The 21,282-nt window shown below is 36.6% G+C and overlaps 1 protein-coding gene across 4 annotated transcripts in view; it reads left to right on the plus strand.

Annotated features, from left to right (window-relative positions):
* bcas3 (BCAS3 microtubule associated cell migration factor) overlaps positions 1 to 21,282 on the plus strand; it is a 272,896-nt gene that overhangs the window by 52,206 nt on the left and 199,408 nt on the right. For all 4 annotated transcript variants that reach the window (XM_048162169.1, XM_048162167.1, XM_048162170.1 and 1 more), the window contains exons 14-15: positions 8,263 to 8,396; positions 12,583 to 12,847. In XM_048162169.1, the coding sequence (XP_048018126.1) occupies positions 8,263 to 8,396; positions 12,583 to 12,847 (399 nt within the window). The remainder of the gene's footprint in view (positions 1 to 8,262; positions 8,397 to 12,582; positions 12,848 to 21,282) is intronic.

Raw genomic sequence — 21,282 nt, forward strand, 5'->3', positions numbered from 1 at the left:
ATGTTGTCATTTGCCCTGCAGCAAATTGTAAGAATGATAATCTGACTGGTTAACAAAAATTCTATAACAGTTGTAACAAAATTCTGTTTTCTCTCAGAACTCAGTGGAAACAAATAGGGAAATGATCTTCATTTTACTGTTACAGGTGTTTGACATTACACATCTGTTTTTAAATATTTAACTCTTTTTCTTTTTTTAAGATGTTATTACAAAATGTTTCCACCGAGGAGGCAAGGGAGGCAGTGTCTCCTCAAAAAACTGGATTAGAAAAGAATTAATATTACCAAAAATAAATTTACAATTAAAAAGTGTAAAAGTCACTCGTTTTTACAAAGTAATACTGTCCAACAGCCACACCCACAGGTAAAGTTACAGCGGGAGGCTTGCCTCCTCTCAGCAAATTGACTTATAACAGACCCCCCAAAGCGTGTGGTGGGTTTAGTGGGAGGTAATTGAGAATGAATGGGGGAAAGTCACGTGAGAGGAGGCAGTGCCTCCAACGCATTATGATTGGATATGATCGGTTATAATTGAGTGTGATTGGTTTGTGCGAAAAATCCCACCTCTTGTTTTCGTGCACGTTCTCGAATCCCCCCTCAGTGAAGACAATGGTGGCATTAATGGGAGAACAAATTAAAAAGTAAGTAAACAACTCAGCCACTTAGATATCACTGCTTTATGTCACGTCAAAATCAAACTTGAAATGGCCTGAAAACATGATGACTGTGGGGGGGTTTTAGTGAGCAATCAGCTTGGGTGAAATTAAAGGTACATCTTTGTGTCTGTGACCAGTGTTTACTGAGATTGATGACTGATGATCCGAAAATAAGTTGACTTATAAAAAGAACAGCTGAACATTGGTTCACAAAAAATATAAATTGTTTAATAATATAAATTGTATTATTTTGGAATAAATGTAAAAAATGTGTAAAAACGCTTACTTTGAATTTTTAATTGGTTTTAATAAATAGAACATTACATAGTATAAAAATACAAAATAGAATTGTCTCTCTTTTTTATGTGTGTTGTTTATAAATATTAGGGCTGGGAAGCAATTAAACTTTTTAATCTAATTAATTAATGTGGAAATTAATTCATCTAATTAAAGGTGCTAAAGAGGATCTTTTCGTCGACTGAGATACCAAAGACTGTTACTGAATTTTTGAAATGAGCGCATGCGTAAGAACAACCCCCCTCCTTCACAGCTCATTTCAAGGGAACGCCTCCCAAAACTCGTGCACGAGTATTGGAACACGAGTGTTTACCACCGGCATTCGCTGTGTCGTGTTAGTGGATTCATTATGTCGGACTCACCGCAGGTAACTCATAATCTGCAGTTGTTACTCCTGTCTCCTGACAAAAACATTGCATGCAGTGCCTGTGGAGTGTGGAAAGTTACTGGAACTCTCACAAGGAACGTCACGGCAATGATTGACAAGCCAGAGGGCCAATCGTTTACGCGATGATCGCGTAAACGATTGGCTGATGTTTTTAAGGCCCTACCTCGTGCACAGATGATGTATATTAATATTATTCCTTTCAGTGCACCTAATAAATAGTCTTTTATCAGTTAGTAAAGACAGTTTCAAGTAATATTACAAAAATGTATAAAACAAAACCTCCTCTTTAGCACCTTTAATCGCAAATTTATTGTACATCAAATTCAGTTGAGAAATTATCCCCCAAAGATAATTTGAAGTCATTATTGTGTAAAGCATCAAATAGACATTACAAAAAGTAGATTCAGAAAGAAATATTTTATTTGATTCAACATCGAATTTACTGAGTAAATGATGACTTTGTCTTGATTTTTTTTATTTTTATCAAAATGGAAATATGAAATTGAAAACAAATATATGGTCAACTGATATTTTATGAATAATTTTCTTAGAGAAGTTGATTGGTATATAGAAGTTAATATAGTGTCCTCATGGCGCGCCCTACTCTGGATATTACGTGTGGTCACCAACCGGCAGAAACATAAATAAGCAGCCATTGTCAAATTTGAACGTGATTTGTCATTTGTCATTTAAATCATGTCAGTTGATCTATTACGTGCGATGGGTGCTGCCACTTAAGCCAAAGTGTGAAAGCACGTTTGAATTTAGCAGTAAACATTCTGATCTTACCGGTGTTGTTGTACGCTTCAGTGGGTTCAAATCGATTACCTTTCATATCTTGAATTTTATGGACATTCTAAATGCATTCTATAGGCTATAACACACAGTGAGTTGTTGCCCTGCATCATATACATCATCAGTCAACTGGATGAAATGTCAGACGACCTATAGGTCTAGGGGCGGGGCAAGTACATTAAATGTGTTAAACAATTTAATGTAATATATTTCTCTGTAATATATAAATATATATATATATATATATATATATATATATATATATATATATATATATATATATATATACAGTACAGTCCAAAAGTTTGGAACCACTAAGATTTTTAATGTTTTTAAAAGAAGTTTCGTCTGCTCACCAAGGCTACATTTATTTAATTAAAAATACAGTAAAAAACAGTAATATTGTGAAATATTATTACAATTTAAAATAACTGTGTACTATTTAAATATATTTGACAAAGTAATTTATTCCTGTGATGCAAAGCTGAATTTTCAGCATCGTTACTCCAGTCTTCAGTGTCACATGATCCTTCAGAAATCATTCTAATATGCTGATTTGCTGCTCAATAAACATTTATGATTATTTTCAATGTTGAAAACAGTTGTGTACTTTTTTTTTTCAGGATTCCTTGATGAATAGAAAGTTCAAAAGAACAGCATTTATCTGAAATACAAAGCTTCTGTAGCATTATACACTACCGTTCAAAAGTTTGGGGTCAGTAAGAATTTTTATTTTTATTTTTTTGAAAAGAAATTGAAGAAATGAATACTTTTATTCAGCAAGGATGCATTAAATCAATCAAAAGTGGCAGTAAAGACATTTATAATGTTACAAAAGATTAGATTTCAGATAAACACTGTTCTTTTGAACTTTCTATTCATCAAATAATCCTGAAAAAAAATATTGTACACAAATATTTTGTACAATTGTACACATTAAATGTTTCTTGAGCAGCAGATCCGCATATTAGAATGATTTCTGAAGGATCATGTGACACTGAAGACTGGAGTAATGATGCTGAAAATTCAGCTGTGCCATCACAGGAATAAATTACTTTGTGAAATATATTCAAATAGAAAACAGTTATTTTAAATTGTAATAATATTTCACAATATTACTGTTTTTTACTGTATTTTTAATTAAATAAATGTAGCCTTGGTGAGCAGACGAAACTTCTTTTAAAAACATTAAAAATCTTAGTGGTTCCAAACTTTTGGACTGTACTGTATATATATATATATATATATATATATATATATATATATATATATATATATATATATATATATATATATGTGTGTGTGTATATATATATATATATGTGTGTGTATATGTGTGTATATGTGTGTGTGTATATATATATATATATATATATATATATATATGTATGTATATATATATATATATATATATATATATATATATATATATATATATATATATATATATATATATATATATATATATATATGAATTACTTATGACTTATATACTCACATAGTATACTCAATTTATATTGAAAAAAAAATGTAATTGATTTCAATAAATAAAAACATCTGAACTCCAGAAAAGACTGATGACTATCATTAAACAGATTTCCCCCCACATTCAGCTCGGGAAATGTGAGTAAAAAGTGTGCAGATTCTGTGTTGGCCTAGTGATAACCTACACTTCCATCCTTCCTTAATGGATGTGACCTCATGGTCACCTTGGTTACACTGATTCTGTAGAAGGCGAATTTCGTTGAAGTGTTGTATTCAAGTAATGATTGCCTCCTGCCGAGAAAAGGTCTTTATGATCTATTAATATTCAAGCGCTTACAGGTGGTATGGCTGTAAAGCAAATACATAAACATTCTCCTTCGTTACACTTGAATGTGCATCAACTGAACCGTGGGCACCTTTCTCCTCCTCCCACCTAGTTTTTCCCCCTCCCTTCCTCAAAGCTCTCAATTGAATTGTGGATGTGGTTTCGTAGCTAAGAGCGTTGAGTGCCTCTCCAAGCCAGCATGCCCACAGGAGCAGCGTACCATGTTTAAAGAGCATATCCTTGGTACCAACGTGCCTAGATAAACAGTATCCCTGGCCACACAAGCCTGTGAGACGTGCTCACAAGCCCCCTCTGGAATCCACAGCAGTCATCCCTGCCGCCCAGAGGAATGGAAACTGGAGACGGCATTACATCTGCCTGGCTCACCGCGAAACACTGCACAGTCACTGCGCCAGGCCCCAATCTGCCACCCCGTCCTCGACTCCACACACACACACACAAACACAAGCCGCCTCCAGGTTGGGATCAAACAGCCCAGCTTTTAGAAGTTCTCACTTAGTCTGTAAAAGATTAACAAGTTATTGACTGCATGTTGACCCATGCCGGTCTCCTCCTCTCCATCGTACTGTTATCTGATGGTTGGAGTGAGGGTGGCCTCTGGACTAAGTGAGTGTTGCTCGCTCCAGGCTTGAGTGGGCGGCTTTGATGTGAGATGTGCAACCTTGTGTGTGTGCGTGTGTGTGTTCCACAGCTTTCATAAACACCTCCACAAGTGCAGCATGACAGAAGAGGAGGCCGTCCAGTGGACTCACAAAGGACCACAAACACACACGCACACACTGTTGTGCTTTTACAACTAATGCGGGCAGCCACAAGGACAAAACACAGTGATTGATGTGTTTATTTGTTCTTTTTTTCTCGCATAAAGTTCGTGTCTGCGGTATTAGAGCACACCGATTCCCAGTGTCCGCCCTTTAACGGTTTATCCACATGTTTATAATTTGAGATTTCCTCTTTTTCAAAGGTCTTAGGCAAGTGTTGTTAATTTGAAAGGGATACTTTTGTTTCAGTTCTCCGACTTTGCCAAGTTGGAGGCCTCTGCTTGTCGGGCTGCTGAGATCATTGGAGTCGGTCGGGAAGAATAGCTCAGACACTTTTGAAATAAAACATTGCTGTGCGGAGGTTTAGCAGATGTTTTGTTTAAAGACTTGTTAGGGGGAGAACAACAAAACACTATGAAAAAGGAAGCCATGGTCACTCTCTACAGCTTTTGGTGCTGACTTAAGTTCGTTTGGTGTCAAATTTTGGTTTGTTGAATTGTGTGTTTGTAAAACAGCCAAATCTGCTTCAAAAGGGTGTTCTGGGGTACGTTTCATATACTGCGGTTTGTTTCGCAGTTGATATGAACGTAATCCGTCCTAACTTGTGGAAGTGAACTGCTTTTGATGATGTACAATTTTAGAAGTTTTGAAATACAAATTGACAAACCTTTCAATAAAACAGAAAGTGCATCCTGTTTGTTTTCTTTATTTTTCAAAGTTTTCTTGTTATTGTGAGTTTACATAAATAAAGTGCACCCTTTACAGTTTCGAATGATGTATTACTCTTATTTTAAGAGTATTTTAAGTTGTTTACGCTGTTATGAGAAAAAATGCAAGTGATTGCGCTGGCGCCCCAAGAGTAAGCGCTCAATTTACGTTAGCTTCCACACTCTGGATATGCGTACTAATAATAGATTATCTAGGATAACGTTAGAGCGAGCAGCCATATAAAGTTGCTACTTCTTACATGTTTCAAATGATAAGCCATATTTGAGGTCGTTGGATGATAGGCGAGCGTTTGGATTTCCTGCCTGACATACTAATACTAATTACTAAAAGGACTCACTGTTATCGATCTGTCCCTCAGGGACTGCGTGACCTCGCCACTAGGTTTTTTCCCCTGCGACAAGCCGTCTAATAAAATTTTGGTTGACTAAGCTTCTTCTACTCGACTAATGATTAGTCGACTATTAGGGGGCAGCCCTAACTATATGTTTACCCACATTGGGCCAAATTTACTAACAACTTGCACCAGCGCAAACCCTCTTTTGCCATTAAAAAAAAAATACTGTCAGGATTTACTAAAGACCTGTATTGAAAAAATTGTGCTGAAAAGGCACAGTTATTTTTGCAGCTGACCTTATTGCATATGCATTTGTAGGAGTTTCCCATTCAGATGCAAAATTTATGGCAGGAGAGTATTTAAATAAATCACACAAGGTGATTTACTAGGTTTTACTAGTCAATTTACTAGTATTTGTGGCGCTATTTAACACCAAGAAAAGCATGTCTTAAACCATTTTGCGCCTGTGTTGTTAGTAGATCACCCACATCTGATTATCAGCGGCTCTGCTATGATCCAGTTGCTTCTGTGTTCTTTAATTTGAGCATTGTCAGTAGATTATGCACAGAAAATTCCACTCCCATTGGCGCTTTTATGGAATTGTGGTCTCACACTAATTTGCCCTATTTAGTAAATCTGGCCCATAGTGTCTCGTTAAAAGTCATAAATATATATATATATATATATGTATATTTTTTTTTTTGCCTTGAGGACGAGGTGTTATAAATAGGATGTGTCAAAAATTGCTTTAACATCTCAGGTTCCTAAAATTTTATGGAAGCTTACCAGCACAGAGTAGCTCTCTTTTTAATTTAGCTTCCCACAGGCTAACCAACTGACGCCTCTTTGCGAGGCCCTGTATTTCGACAAGGCCACAAAAGCCCCAGCGCTTGGTTTCCATTCTCCACTGGCTTTTGGAGAACAGAGTGTACCATCAGCAAACTTGTGTCCCAACAAGCTGGCCAAGCCTCATCTGTCAAAACCAGGGTGAGCGCGAGAGCGGCAGGGCGGCGGGGTGAGGGAGAGGAAGCTCCCAGATAAACATACCGCAGCGCCTAAACTCCTAATCACTCTGCGCTTCCGTTTGTAGCCTCTATAATTAGAAGGCACTCTTTTCCATGTATTCCCAGTTGACGCAAATGCTTCTTGTGGCTTGGCACCTCATTTGGGGCGTGGGTTAGTTTATGGCCGGGCCATAACTTGGTTTAGTCTTCTGATACAGCATAAATAGCTAACCGCTGTCTTCTTCACTGGCCGACTCTGTTTTTCTTTTTTGTTGGCGCAATCTCAGCGTGACCCTTTCCTTCGCTGCCGCAGCCCATTCCCCTTGCTTCCTGTCTTACCGCTCAATGAGATGGCAAAGCCACACCTAAAGCAGATGCTAAGTGTGAAAATGAAAATAACGTAGGCAGAAATAGGGCAGATGAGCTCACTTAGGACTGCCGCTGTTTCATTGTTGTATATGTGGGAGATTGTCTGGTCTTCCAACAATATCCTCCTTTTTAGATTTGTCAGACCACCCAAAAAATGCTCACCATAAATTAAACCCCTCTGTGAACTTGGCATTAGAGATTCAGCATTGGAAAATCACTAATTATTGTCATCTTAAATTACAGCAGTGAGATCGAGTGCCAGTGGCTAAATCCATCTTAATCGTAGTGTTGGAGAAACTTTCCAAAGCGGTAGTGACCAGACTTTCATGTGTGTGGAAAATAGCCTGTAGAGCTGTCACACTGTTTTTAGGAATAAGTTGTATGCGGGGTTGCGTTGCCATGAAGGGTCGCTTGGGGGTTTTTCTTGTGCTGTGGTTTAGTAAGTGTGTTGTTTACAGTAAGAGCTTATACTTTCTGTAGTTTCACTAACTTCAAATAAAAGTGGGGAAAATGAGAGGCCCTGTCATCAGAGGTTCCACTTGGGTTCTCCTGCGGTTGTGTTTAAAACAGACCCACATACTCTGGCCCTGAAGCTGAGGGAAGATCTTGGCATGCAGTTAATTCTAGAACACAAGTTGCAGTGGAACACGACTGCCCTTTACAACCATGTAAACGTGTCTCATGAAATGCTTAGTACTTGAAAGCAGTCTGGATGCCATTGTTTTGCATTGTGTTTTTCTCGGTTTTTGGCCCTTCCTGACACTTTCATTTGATAGTTTGTTGGAGCACATGGACTAATCGCTAGACCATAGTTCAGAAAGATTGAACTGATTTTAGTCACATTACTGGCCCAAAATCCAAATGGTAAACCAAAGAAAATTTAACTAGTTCTGAAAAAATTGTCTTCATAATTAGGGTGCATAATTAGCATGAACGTATAACACTAGCTACAGGAAGTAAAACGTTTGTGTAGTGTCAGGAAGAAATGCTGCGTTACTTGCATTGAGCGGTCCATATTAATCACAGAAATTGATGCAAAAGTAGTGTTTGATTGATAGTGCTAAGAAGGTAAAATAAATGGCTCTTCTTTGATTCTCAGGTATGTTACTGGTGACCACAGACACCCTCGGCCATGACTTCCACGTTTTCCAAATCGTGACTCACCCATGGGCGTCTTCCCAGAGTGCAGTTCATCATCTATACACTCTTCACAGAGGAGAGACTGAGGCTAAGGTAAGAATACCTGTGAATGTCCCCATTTACATAAAAGCATTTCCTTACTTTCAGCACTGTCCTTTAGCACATACATATGGTACAAATACATAAACTTGTATACTCCAAATGGAAGATGTATCAACAACAACAAAAAGAAGCGGTTCAAGTAAAACATGGACAGTGTGGGATATTAAGTCAAACTTCAAAGCTCCCCATCCCATCCCTTGCTTTCACACACATGCCTATGTACGCTCACTGCACGCTATTTTCGGGGGAGTTATTGAGATGAAATATTGCCTTTCCGGACTCTTTTAATCATTAGCATAATCATTTAAAGTCTTTGTGGGCCACCCACAACTGTTTACGGTTGCCTGTGCTTGTATGGTTCTGGAAATGTGCAATTTGAACATGCTTTTCATCGTCGGTGAATCCCTGCGTGTTATCTAAATACTGTCAAGAGACATAAGGCTTGGTACCACTGAGCTCCAGCACTGCTGTCTCTGGCTCTTTTGTAGTGTGTAGGGCAGTGTGTGTTAGACAAAAAAGTGTGCATATATGACCCATCTGATTGATCTTAAACATGAATATGAGATACATGACCTCTCGCTACTGTGTTATAGATGCAAAATATGAGCATGACTGTATTCTAAAATTGTGTTACTCTTCAAAATGAATATTTTTAGTCAGTTCTTGACTTTCTTGACTTTTTTGTGGCAATCTAAAGACCTAGTTACTGTTCAACTGCCTACCAACTAAAGGTTAAGAACATCAGGGCTTTTCCATAGTCACAGCATATGATTTTTTTTTTTTTTTTTTTGTACCTGGAGAACATTTGCCCCCAGTACAAAGCAAAATTACATAGATCCACATGAAATATTTGTGCTCTCAGCAGTTAGTCTTTGCTTATTCTAAAACTTCCTCCCCTGTGGCTCCCACGTTCAGTTTTCAACACTCTGGAATCTGAAGACCTGAAACTATTAGTGTTGTCAATGTGTTTTCAATCACCATGGCTGAAAAAAAGAGAAAAGTTGCTAAAAATACCTCAGACGGCTGGTGAGAGCTTAGATTGTGCTCCTGACCGAGCTTTTACTCTTGCACCTTGGGGTCAAGCTTGGGGCTTGTAACACCTATGATATCTTAGGCTATAAGGTCACAGATGAGAGGACATTCCCACTGGGACAACGTGGTCACGCTTGCGACTTTACACCACTCTTTTTTAAAATCCCTGGAAATAGACTGTTGGCAGCGCTGAATATAGCCTCCTTAGATTTTCCCATTTCAGCCCAGCTTTATAAATGAGAAATCTAGAACAACTAATGTTGTTATTTGAAAAAGAATTGGGCTTTGAATTTTGTCCATCTGCTGTGAAAACTAGAACCGTTGTATTTTTTTTTTTTAATCGCTTGGAGAAGTGACAGCACATCTCTCCTCAAGTCATACAATTTAAAGTTATGCCTCATTTTTTATTTTATTTTATTTTTTATTATTATTATTATTTTATTTTATTTTATTAGTCAAATTAAGGCAATGTATAGTGGTCTCAATCAAGATAATGGTCAAATCTACATGCCTTTTTTGTATTTTGTGTAACGTTACTCAGGTTGAATAGTTTAAGCGGACATCTAAGGACATGATCTGATCATTAGCGTCTGCCAAGCCTTGGTAATCTATCTGGGTGCTTTAAAGTTTAATTTACTTTTGTGATCTATTGGGTTATTGCACAAATCAGTTTGGGAAATAACTGCAGTGATTTAGTTTTCCTTTCTCCTAAATGCTGTTTCATCCATTCAGCCTTGCAGCTGTTCCACCACAATATCTCCTTCAGTTGGCAAATTGTAAGGTTTTATTTGCTTAAGTAGAACTAATATTTATTCCGAAAGGACCTAGACCCTTACTTATTCAGCTAGTGTCATGTTTGGATATGCACACAAACCTGATCTCTGCTCTAGTTCATAGACTCACACTCTCACGTTCGATGTCTAAAAGCATGCCAGACATATTTCCCCAATTTAAATCCTTCTTTACATGACAAATATTAACACTGCAGAGGAATAAAAACTGTTTCACCGTATGTTATTCTTCTACGAGTGCAATATAACTGCAGTACAATCAAGTGTTATGTCTATAGAAAGACTTGTAGTTTTTAACTCATATTGCCTTTTTTTAATATATATATATATATATATATATATATATATATATATATATATATATATATATATATATATATATATATATATATATATATTATGTACATTTAGAGTAATTTTTTTTTTTTTGTATGTTTTTTGAAATCGCTTTGTCCCTTTACCCTTCAAGTGCACTCTGAGCCGGTCAAAAATGCAGAATTGCAAACTGGGTTCTGGCCCGTGGGTGAAGTTTAAGTTCCTCTCGTTCCTGCTTCTCATATTGAAGGTGTGATTACCTTACCCAGCACCTCCAGGCACGGCAGAGAGCTGGAACTGAGTGTGTAAAACATTCTCATTTTCCCTCCTATGTGAGCACAGGGCCATGGTGGCCCACAGCTCTGCTGAGATGAGAAAGGTGGTTAATCTGTCACCGGCTCATGCCAGGTTTGCTGCCTGGCCATGCGTCGGCTTTGATCTGGCATTGTAAACAGCGCAAACTGCAGAAAGCAAGCACCCTCCAAGATGCATTATCTTGAGCAGAACAAATAAAAGGAATGATAATGCCTCGTGGGCGGACACAGGCACCCGGCCTTATCTGGCTCTGGCTAACTGTGCTTGTACTGACTCCCAACCTGCTCTGGACTGACCTTTGTGTGCGTGAAGGTAAATAACCCACCAGCCCGCATTGCCCGAAGCCATACACCATTTTAGCTGTTCTGAGTAGCACATGACTGACCAAACAGCTCATTTGATTTATGTCTGATTAACCAATTTAAAGATCTCAGTCCTTTTCTTTGGTCGCCGAAGTGTTATTTTTACACCTCTAGGGAAAATTGGCGTTGTCCCTGAACAGGAAGTGGTCACTGATCTTGACTTGTTTGCTCATCTCTGGGTTGGCGTATTCAGCTTGAGACTGATCTGAGACAGATAGAGCAGAATGACCTAGAATCAGACAGATCTCCAGACAGCTGCATTCCAGTAGCTGATGGCTATCCATAAAAAGTGCCGTAAAAAAGCCATTAGCTGAACCTTGCTGATAGCAGAGTGCTGTATGGTAAAGTCAAGTGTAAGATTTCTGGACCATGTCTTGGGGAAGGTCCACCATCAATTCATAGAGCTACTTTAGTTTACACAGGACGTGTTTTTGTGTTCAAAATCAGCTAGAACAGGATTTCCAGATGCTCTCTTATAAAACAATGCTCATGGCACAAGATGCTGAAAAACAGGGTTTGGTTATCTACATAGACCAACATTTTAAAAATAGCATAGACTGAACATAGGAGTTGTAACACAGGATCTGTTCTTGTGTTTATAAAACACACAGGAAGCACTGTTTTTGCAGTTTCATGGTTTGTCTGGGGTGAGATGTTTACATACAAAAGCCAGGTTAGAAATTCAGGTTTTTCGTGCCAGTAACCAAGATCAGGTGATCAGTTCCGAAACATCTCCACCCCAGCACATTGCCGTGATTACCAACACCTCTCTTTCATTCCTTTCAACCATTCCAGAGCAGATTTTTTTTTTTTTAAAGATTACATCTGTTCGTCTTTACCAGAAGCTCTTTATGAAAACATATTGTCACGACTTGCAACACCAGAGAAAATTCCTATAGAAGTCAGGTTGCATTCCTTAAAGTTATCATGAGAAAATTTTTTTTTATTGAACTTATTGTGAATTCATATTTTTTGAGCAAGTCATTTTTCTCATAACTCATAACTGGTGACGTCTGCTGGACTTCTGCAACCATTTAGTTATCTTAAACCTTGGCCTTTTCTTACAGTCTTGCATTCAGCTTACATTCAGGTCTGCCTTCATCCAATCATTAAACGATGAATAGAAGTCCCCGCCCACATTTTTTTTTATTTATCAAATATCCGTTTCACTTGAATGTATCTCAATAATGAAGAAAAGATCTGTCTTTGAAATTTTGAAGGAAAGGCATTTCTGTAATGTTCATACTGTTCACCCAAGACAACAAGTCAAACAACTTTATGTAATGACAATTTTATACATTTCAATAGATTTTATATTTTTTTATTCTTAACCAATTCACTATTTCCTATCTCTTTTCGTAGGTGCAGGACATCTGCTTCAGCCATGACTGCCGCTGGGTGGTGATCAGTACTCTTCGTGGCACCTCACATGTCTTTCCCATCAACCCATATGGTGGAGCGCCATGCGCACGCACACACATGTCTCCCCGTGTGGTCAATCGTATGAGCCGTTTCCAGAAGAGTGCCGGACTGGAGGAGATTGAACAAGAGCTGAGTAGCAAACAGGGCGGCCGATGTAGCCCCATTCCTGGCCTTTCCAGTAGCCCATCCGGATCACCACTACATGGTTAGCAAACACACTCTCTCTCTCTCTCTCTCTCTCTCTCTCTTTTTTTTAAGATTATGTCGGGCCTTTCTGTGACTGCACGGTTGCAGTGCTTCATTAGCTAGTAACAGTAGTTACACTTGGTTGTTCTGTTCTAACAGTCATGGAAACTCAACTCAACCCAAATTTGATTTCAGTAGAGTTTGTGTGTTAGCAGATTGCTAAGATAACTCTGCATAATTAGCTAATACGCATAAAAATATTAAGGACACACATAAATTGGGTAAAATAATACATTTTTAATTACTCTGAACTATTTATATATATATTTTTTTTGTATATTTTTTTTCTAACATTCATAATTGCCATTTCCCATGCCTTTTCCACCATCTTGAATTTATTTTCAACAGTGTTATAATTGATTTTCACTAGTATTATTTATATACTATCATAGTTTTTATTAATAATTCGAATTAGCTTTTATTTTTACATTTTACATTTTTTATTTTATTTTAATTTTTAGTAATATTGTTAAGTGCTTTTGTCATTTTTATTATTATTATTATTATTATTATTATTATTATTATTATTTTTACAAATACCATTTAGGTTTAATTTATTTTTATTTCTCTTTTAGTTATTCATTTCCACTTAGTAATTTTAGTGATTCAATTGGTTAACATTTCTAATTTTCGTTTTCATCTAATATTTATATTTTATTTTATTTCGGCTTTATTTTAATTAACAAAAATGTTTCAAATAGTTTTAGTTAATGATAATAGCCCTTATTTTTGGCGCCTCACTAGAATTTGAAACAAAGTAAGTATATCCTGGCCATTCAGGAGTTAATCGAGTCACCCCAGCAGACCCTATGATCGAGTCTGTTGACCTCTGTCACAACACTGTGATGTTTGTCAAACACTGTCCCTGGCTGCAAACACACTCACACTGACCACGTCTGACTGTTACGTACATACACACCCACTGACCGGCACACACACACTTCTCATGTCTGTGCTGATTGCTACAGGAGCTGGCACGTCTGTCAGTGTTGTTTGCCCATCAGCACTCCACAAAGCAGATTCTGATTAATCAATACCCCCGTACTCGCCGAAGGCACCCTGCTGATACGGACACAGGAGACTAGTCAGTTGCAGGGTGTTTGCAGAGCTTTCCAAAGGGTTCAAGGGAGCCTCGCTTACTCTGGCCGCGTACACACTAGAAAGTTTTAACAAATGCATTTCACTCCCGAAACTGGTCTCTGCTATTTTGACCAAAGAAATTTTACAGCAACAAAAGACTAGTTAAGTTCAGCAATTTTAACTAAAGCACAGTCGACGGAGGCGTTGTGTTTTGCTTATGATTGGAAAGGCTGCTTCACAGAATGCGCTTTTGCAGTGTTTCCATGTCTACTTGTTATAAGCTTTTTTGGGCTTGTTATTTAAGCTTGGCTTATAAAGTGATCAAGTTTACGGAGCTATTAAAGTGAGCAGGAGTGGGTTGCGATATTTTGGTTTTCAGCATTTGTATTTATTTCGGTTTATTGTGGGCTTGGTCTTGTTCACTGTTTTTCTAGCAAGATCTGGCAACACAAATAAGACTTCCCCATGTGATTTTCTTGCACCGCACACATACAAAAGAGAAACATCTCTGATGCACTTTAAAGGTGCCCTAGAACTTTTTTTAAAAAGATGTAATATAAGTCTAAGGTGTCCCATGAATGTGTCTGTGAAGTTTCAGCTCAAAATACCCCATAGATTTTTTTTTTATTCATTTTTTTAACTGCCTATTTTGGGGCATAATTAGAAATGAGCCGATTCAGGGTGTGTGGCCCTTTAAATCTCGTGCTCCATGCCCCAAGAGCTCGCGCTTGCCTTAAACAACATAAAAAAAAGTTCAAACAGCTAAAATAACCCTCAAAATGGATCTTTACAAAGTGTTCGCCATGCAGCATGTCTAATCGCGTAAGTACAGTGTTTATTTTGATGTTTACATTTGATTCTGAATGAGTTTGAGGCTGTGCTCCGTGGCTAACGGCTAATGCTACACTGTTGGAGAGATTTATAAAGAATGAAGTTGTGTTTATGCATTATACAGACTGCAAGTGTTTAAAAATGAATATTGCGACGGCTCTTGTCTCCGTGAATACAGTAAGAAACGATGGTAACTTTAACCACATTTAACAGTACATTAGCAACATGCTAACGAAACATTTAGAAAGTCAATTTACAAATATCACTAAAAATATCATGTTATCATGGATCATGTCAGTTATTATTGCTCCATCTGCCATTTTTTGCTATTGTCCTTGCTTGCTTACCTAGTCTGATGATTCAGCTCTGCACATCCAGACGTTCTGCCCTTGTCTAATGCCTTTCATAATGTTGGGAACATGGGCTGGCATATGCAAATATTGGGGGCGTACACCCCGACTGTTACGTAACAGTCGGTGTTATGTTGAGATTCGCCTGTTCTTCGGAGGTCTTTTAAACAAATGAGATTTATATAAGAAGGAGGAAACAATGGAGTTTGAGACTCACTGTATGTCATTTCCATGTACTGAACTCTTGTTATTTAACTATGCCGAGGAAAATTCAAATTTTGAATCTAGGTCACCTTTAAAATATGTCATTAACAACTAGATGTACAGTTCAGTTACATATAGACTGCGTAGTAGTAATTTTTGTAAATGCGTTTGTCACTGCCTGCCTTTTTCAGGAGTTAATTCGGTTGTAGAATGCGGTTGTCACTCCCGTAAAATTACTGAACTGTGTATGTACAGACCAGGATTAAGCACTAAAAGGTGAATTGACAACCGAATTTTCCTGCAGTGTGTATGTGGCCAAAGTCATATAGCAAATAATATCATACTGAACCACTTCACCTCAAAAAGTAGTTCACAAACAACTTTTAAATGTGGTGCTCATTGCGCAAGATGCTGAAAATCACAAAGATGCTATGCAGTGGCAAAATTCGTCAGTTTGATAAAAGCTTCTGCTAAATTAGTGTAAATCAATAAATGTAAGCTTTATGAATTAATATATGTATATATTTATTTTATGTATTTATTTATGTATAAAATGCAAAAGGCACTTTTATCTAAAGCAAAAAATAAGCTTTAACATAATCTTATTTGGCTGCTGCATTGCGTCTCACCCACGTAAAAATTTTAATAATTTGTATATATTCTTATTCTAAAGTAGTCATGTAATTAATGACAACATCATGAAACCATGAGCGCCACATTTTAAAGTTAAAATTTATACATTCTCATTTTTAAACTAAAATCAATATAATTAATTTGAGTGACTCATCTTTTCTTTCGACTGTCTCCAAGAAAATATTTATCAACTTTTAGTCTGTTTTCACTTTGAGTTGAGCAAGGCTGTGACATCACAGGACCGGAATGCTTGGCGTCTCATGTAGGGATGGTTACCAGCAGCCGTGAAAGTGGGCCTCAGAAGCCCTGTCGTAAATCAGACTCACTTTTCAAAGCTGGGCATTAGAAGCACCTGTCAACAATTAGTCCTATCAGCTTCAGCCCGATGAGCCACTTTGACAACAGGGTTCTGAGGTGACATTTTTTGAACTGGGAACAGGATGGGGGAATCTAAGAAACAGAAGTCTGAGGCAGTTTGTATGCCTTAGAGGCAACCTTGGACTGTCCGGATTTTATAACCTCAAGGATCATTCCATAATTCCTTAAGCCAAAAGATGGGAGGATAGCAGGATGTGGCTTTTGAATTAAGATGAAACGGTGTGGGGGAGAGAGGGAGACAAAGTGGTCTGCACTTTTCCGTGGTCCCTGAGGGCCTCTCCTATGGGCTCATACTCAGAGCTGGAATGCTTGAGCCGCTCACATATCCTGCCAGAATTGTTTGCTTCATTTTCAAACCAGTCATTCAATATTTCTTTTTCTCATTCTTTACTAGTTTTAAGCATTTCAATGTTTTACAAATTACACATGCCCTTCACACTTTCAACGTTCACTTATTCAGACTTTAAGCTAAACTAGGAATTTTTCTAGCCTGTGAGAATAAAACTTTTGTCATGCTAATGACACTTTTTTAAAACTGAATCAATAATTTTTAATCAATATACTATATACACATTATATATATATGTCTTATATCTGTGATACAGATTTTTTTGATGAATAGAAAGTTCAAAAGCATTTATTTGAAATATATATATTTTTTGTAACAATGTGAAAGTCTTTGCTGTAACTTTTGATTGATTTAATGTATCTTTGCTGAATAAAAGTTTTATTTTTATTTTTTATTATGTTCATTTGCTAAACAAAATAACGACAACAGGATTTCTACATATAAAAGATTTTTTTTTCCCCCCTCTTTAGGAAACTGCATTTTCCGTCATCGAAAAATCACCGAAATTGTTTTTGTGGTTGTCGCACTTTTAAATCCTGTTCCGCTATGATTAGTTATCAGAAACAAAAAGAGAAAAGGCTATCAGCGTCACTTTCTGTTTGCTTTTCCGTCGGTTTTGTTCATTTTTGGGTCCATGAGCGTGAACGGAGGCAGCAGAAATAAATGATTGATAAGAAAAGCTGAGACGCGGTAGCCACAACAGTAGACTTGCAATTGTCTCCTGTGACAACTCATTGATTTAGGGAAGGAACTAGAGAAGTACACATCCTTCAGAGCTGGCACTCTGTAAAAATAGAAACCACAATCGGGCTTTCTTCTCTTCCAGTTTAATTGTGGAGTTTTTCAGTCTATTTTAGGAGCCACATCCCCCTCGCCTTAGGTTCATGGCATTGTCAGATAATTCAACAAGTCCTTCTTTGTTTAGTGCTAACAGAGAGTTAATTCATTTGTTTAGGTGGTGCTTTCTGCTAAGTTGTTTTGTCCGTCTGTCTATAAACTACCTATAAATTAACAAATGGCAAATGAAAATGCGTTTTAAAACAAAACTCTTGTTGGAGTGTTTAGGGCACAATCACATGAGGCTTTGATAGCCATGCTTTGCAGCGGTTAAGCTCTGTGCCGGCCATGCACAAGGTTGTAAGGAGTGCGAAAGAAAGAGCCGTCTGGACTGGGGTCACCATTAGCTTTGTGATTTAAAGGAAATTCAGTGTCAGTTTTACAAAACTTGGTGATCTCCTTCTTCGCCTATGTTCATTGACTATTTTGAAAGGAAAAACAAGGTGCAACAGGAAGCTGTTAATTCACTGCTATTGAGTTGGGGATAACGGGATACTTCCTTTGAGCCATTTAAAGTCTTGTTTATTCAGGCTTGTTTTATCAGTAACTACGTCTGCCTACACCAATCCTCTTCTTATAGCAAAAACAGGCAGACATGGATGCTTTTGCCAAACTGATGACACAGTGTTGTTTAGAGAAAAATGTTTTAAAGTTGACAGATCAAATCTGCATGAAATTCAGTTAAACTTAAAAAAAATTAATGTTCATTTTTCTTTTCACTCGTGTTTTATAATATATACACTACCGTTCCAAAGTATGGGGTCAGCAAGATGTTTTTTTTTTAAGAAATTAATACTTTTACTCAACAAGGATGCTTTAAATTGATCAAAAGTGACAGTAAAGACGTTTAAATTGTTAAAAACGTTTTCTATTTCAAACTTTATATTCATAAAGAATCATAAAGTCACTGTTTCCACAAAAATATTAAGGAATATATATTAAAAATAAAATATATTAAAATAGAAAACAGTTATTTTAAATTGTAATACTATTTCACAATATTACTGTATTTTTGAACCTGAGCAGTAGTGTATTTTGCAGTTAATAATATGTATTAAATTATTTAAATTTTCTCTCAAATATTATAATATAATTTGTAGTGAAATATAGTTTTCTTTTTGTGGTCTCAGAGCCCAGAGTATACATGTGTAAAATATCTAAACCAAATATGGGACTAAACAGTCTTTCATCTTCTATTTAATGTTTGTTGTTAGGGCCGTAGTGCCTTTAGACCCGAGTGGAAGTCTTGTTTCGTGTCGGTAAACCGTGCGTCACACTCACTGAGTCCTGTGCTGAATCATTTACAATTTTCAGATCTCTACTGTTTATTCTCTCTCTCTTACTCTCTCTTTCTCTCTCTCTGAGTATGTGTGTGTATATGTGTGTGTGTGTGTGTATGTGTGTGTGTGTATATGTGTGTGTGTGTGTGTGTGTGTGTCGGACAGACATGCAGCCAGATGAACTGATCCGATCTGTACGGGCAGGGCCAGCAAACACTCTCTGTAATCACAAACTGCCGCCTCCCTTGTTTGTGACACACACACACACACACACACACACACACACACACAAACTCTTAAATTCCATCACAGCTTCACTGTGGCTCTCTGACTCTTAAAGATAAAGCTCAGCTCCTCCGCGCACAAAACAACAGTCATGCAATCAGCCTAGGCATCAAAGCGCCGCTCTTGTTTTAACATACCACAACTCTACATCATGTACAGTCTCATTTAGACTCTCTATCCTAAAGATTTATTACTCTGGTTACAAAGTCTTGTCCTATTGCTGGGTGCAGTACCAGTGCAGGCCTCTCTGTGGTGCTGTGCTCTCAGCTTTTTGTTAACAGGCCAGTTTCAAATGAAGGACCTTATTTCACTCCATTGGCAGAGAGAGGAAAAATACTTAGGCCTGAATCATGCCACTACGTTTTGTCTTGATATGAATCTAATCCAGCAAAAGGGCTGGAGTTACTCTGTAATTTGTCCTGAATTTTATGAATGGCCTCCTCTTAAAAGCAAACAGCAATGCTTCCTCTCCAAATTCTGCCTAAAAAGATAAATTATTTGTTATAGATTTGTATTGTTTGTCTTTGACAAGATTTTTCACTTTTTTTTTTTTTTTTTTTTTTGTAAAATGAAAATATTTTAATTTCACATTTGTCAATGTATCATGCTTTCATTAACTAAAATATATTTTAATACATATATATATATATACATATATATATATATATTTTATTTTTTAATTTTTTTTCTATATCTTTTTTATTGTTTATTTTTGTATATTTTTAGTAAAGTATTCTTGTTTTTTTATCAGAAAATGTTTTTGAAAACAGTTTTGCTATTTTATTGTCATAGATATTTATTGTTTGGTTTAAAAAAAAAAGGTAATTTTGCCTAATTATCATTGTTATTGATTACAACAATGATAATAATATTTTTTTTTCATTTCACTGCACAATTGTAATGCTTAATGTTGATTTTAAACATTATTTTTTAAGAAAATCCTTTCCTTTTTTTTTTTTTTTTTTTTTTACAGTTTCTTTTAGTAGCATTGTCTTTCCCCTGGCACGAAGATGTAAACATCTCATTGAGACTGTGCTGTTGTTTGGCCTGGGTGGCCTGGTATGTTGTTTTTTTTTTTTTTTTTTTTTGTAGGACTCTCGCTCTCATGCGAAAACTTTTCTTGTGGGCTGGTGTGTCTTTATCAGGCATAGTGAGCCATGATGATATGCTGCCCTTTCCCACTGTGAGGAAATGTGATTTTGACACTTCTCATGACCTGAGACCCTGCACTGTCCCACAGTGAAAGTTTCTCTGTACCATGATGCAGTGCAGCATTCCTCCTCTTGCTATCAGCAAGTCAGATTTGATTCTTTGAAATATTAGTCTAGAATATATATATATATATATATATATATTAATCGCGATTAATCGCATACAAAATAAAAGTTTGAGTTTGCATAATATATGTATGAGTACTGTGTGTAATTATTATGTATATATAAATACAAACAAATTAATGTATATAGTTAAGAGAAATATCTTATTTATGAACAAAATTCATATACTTGTAAATATTCTCAAATATATACATGAATGTGTTTGTATTTATATATACATAATAATTACACACAGTACTTATTAGGCAAACTCAAACTTTTATTTTGTATGCGATTAATCGCGATTAATCGTTTGACAGCCCTAATATATATATGTATAATATTGTGCCTTTAAGATGTTCTTTCATGGTTGAGTACTTTTACATGGACTAAATATTTTTGTCAGGCTCCTTTTTAATGTGTAACTTAGACCAAAACCACAAATTGCACTGAGGAAATGAAAACACTGATATGTTTGTGTTTGCACAATATAATTTTATGATAAGCAAATACATGGATTAAATTGCCTATTTTGTGGCTGAAACAGCTGTTGGATATGCATGTTTTTGCCATATTGTCAAATCAAGACCAATAATTATGAAATGTCTGGTTTTTAATTTCTTATTGTAGATGCTTTGATATTATTTTACGCAGACTCTTTTCAGGGTTCTACCAGTCAAAACCACCTTTAGTTTGTAATTTTGGATGTAATTATGAACTTTAGAAATTCTGCATGGTTGATGTTGTGGTTTGATACAAGATATTTTAATTACATTAATGAGTTTAAACATAGTGCTTGGTCTAGGAAGGGTAAGATGACTGTTTTTGTGTTCGCTTGGAAATGGAATAGA

This window comes from Megalobrama amblycephala, linkage group LG16 (assembly GCF_018812025.1).
Source record: "Megalobrama amblycephala isolate DHTTF-2021 linkage group LG16, ASM1881202v1, whole genome shotgun sequence".
Lineage (NCBI taxonomy): Eukaryota > Metazoa > Chordata > Actinopteri > Cypriniformes > Xenocyprididae > Megalobrama > Megalobrama amblycephala.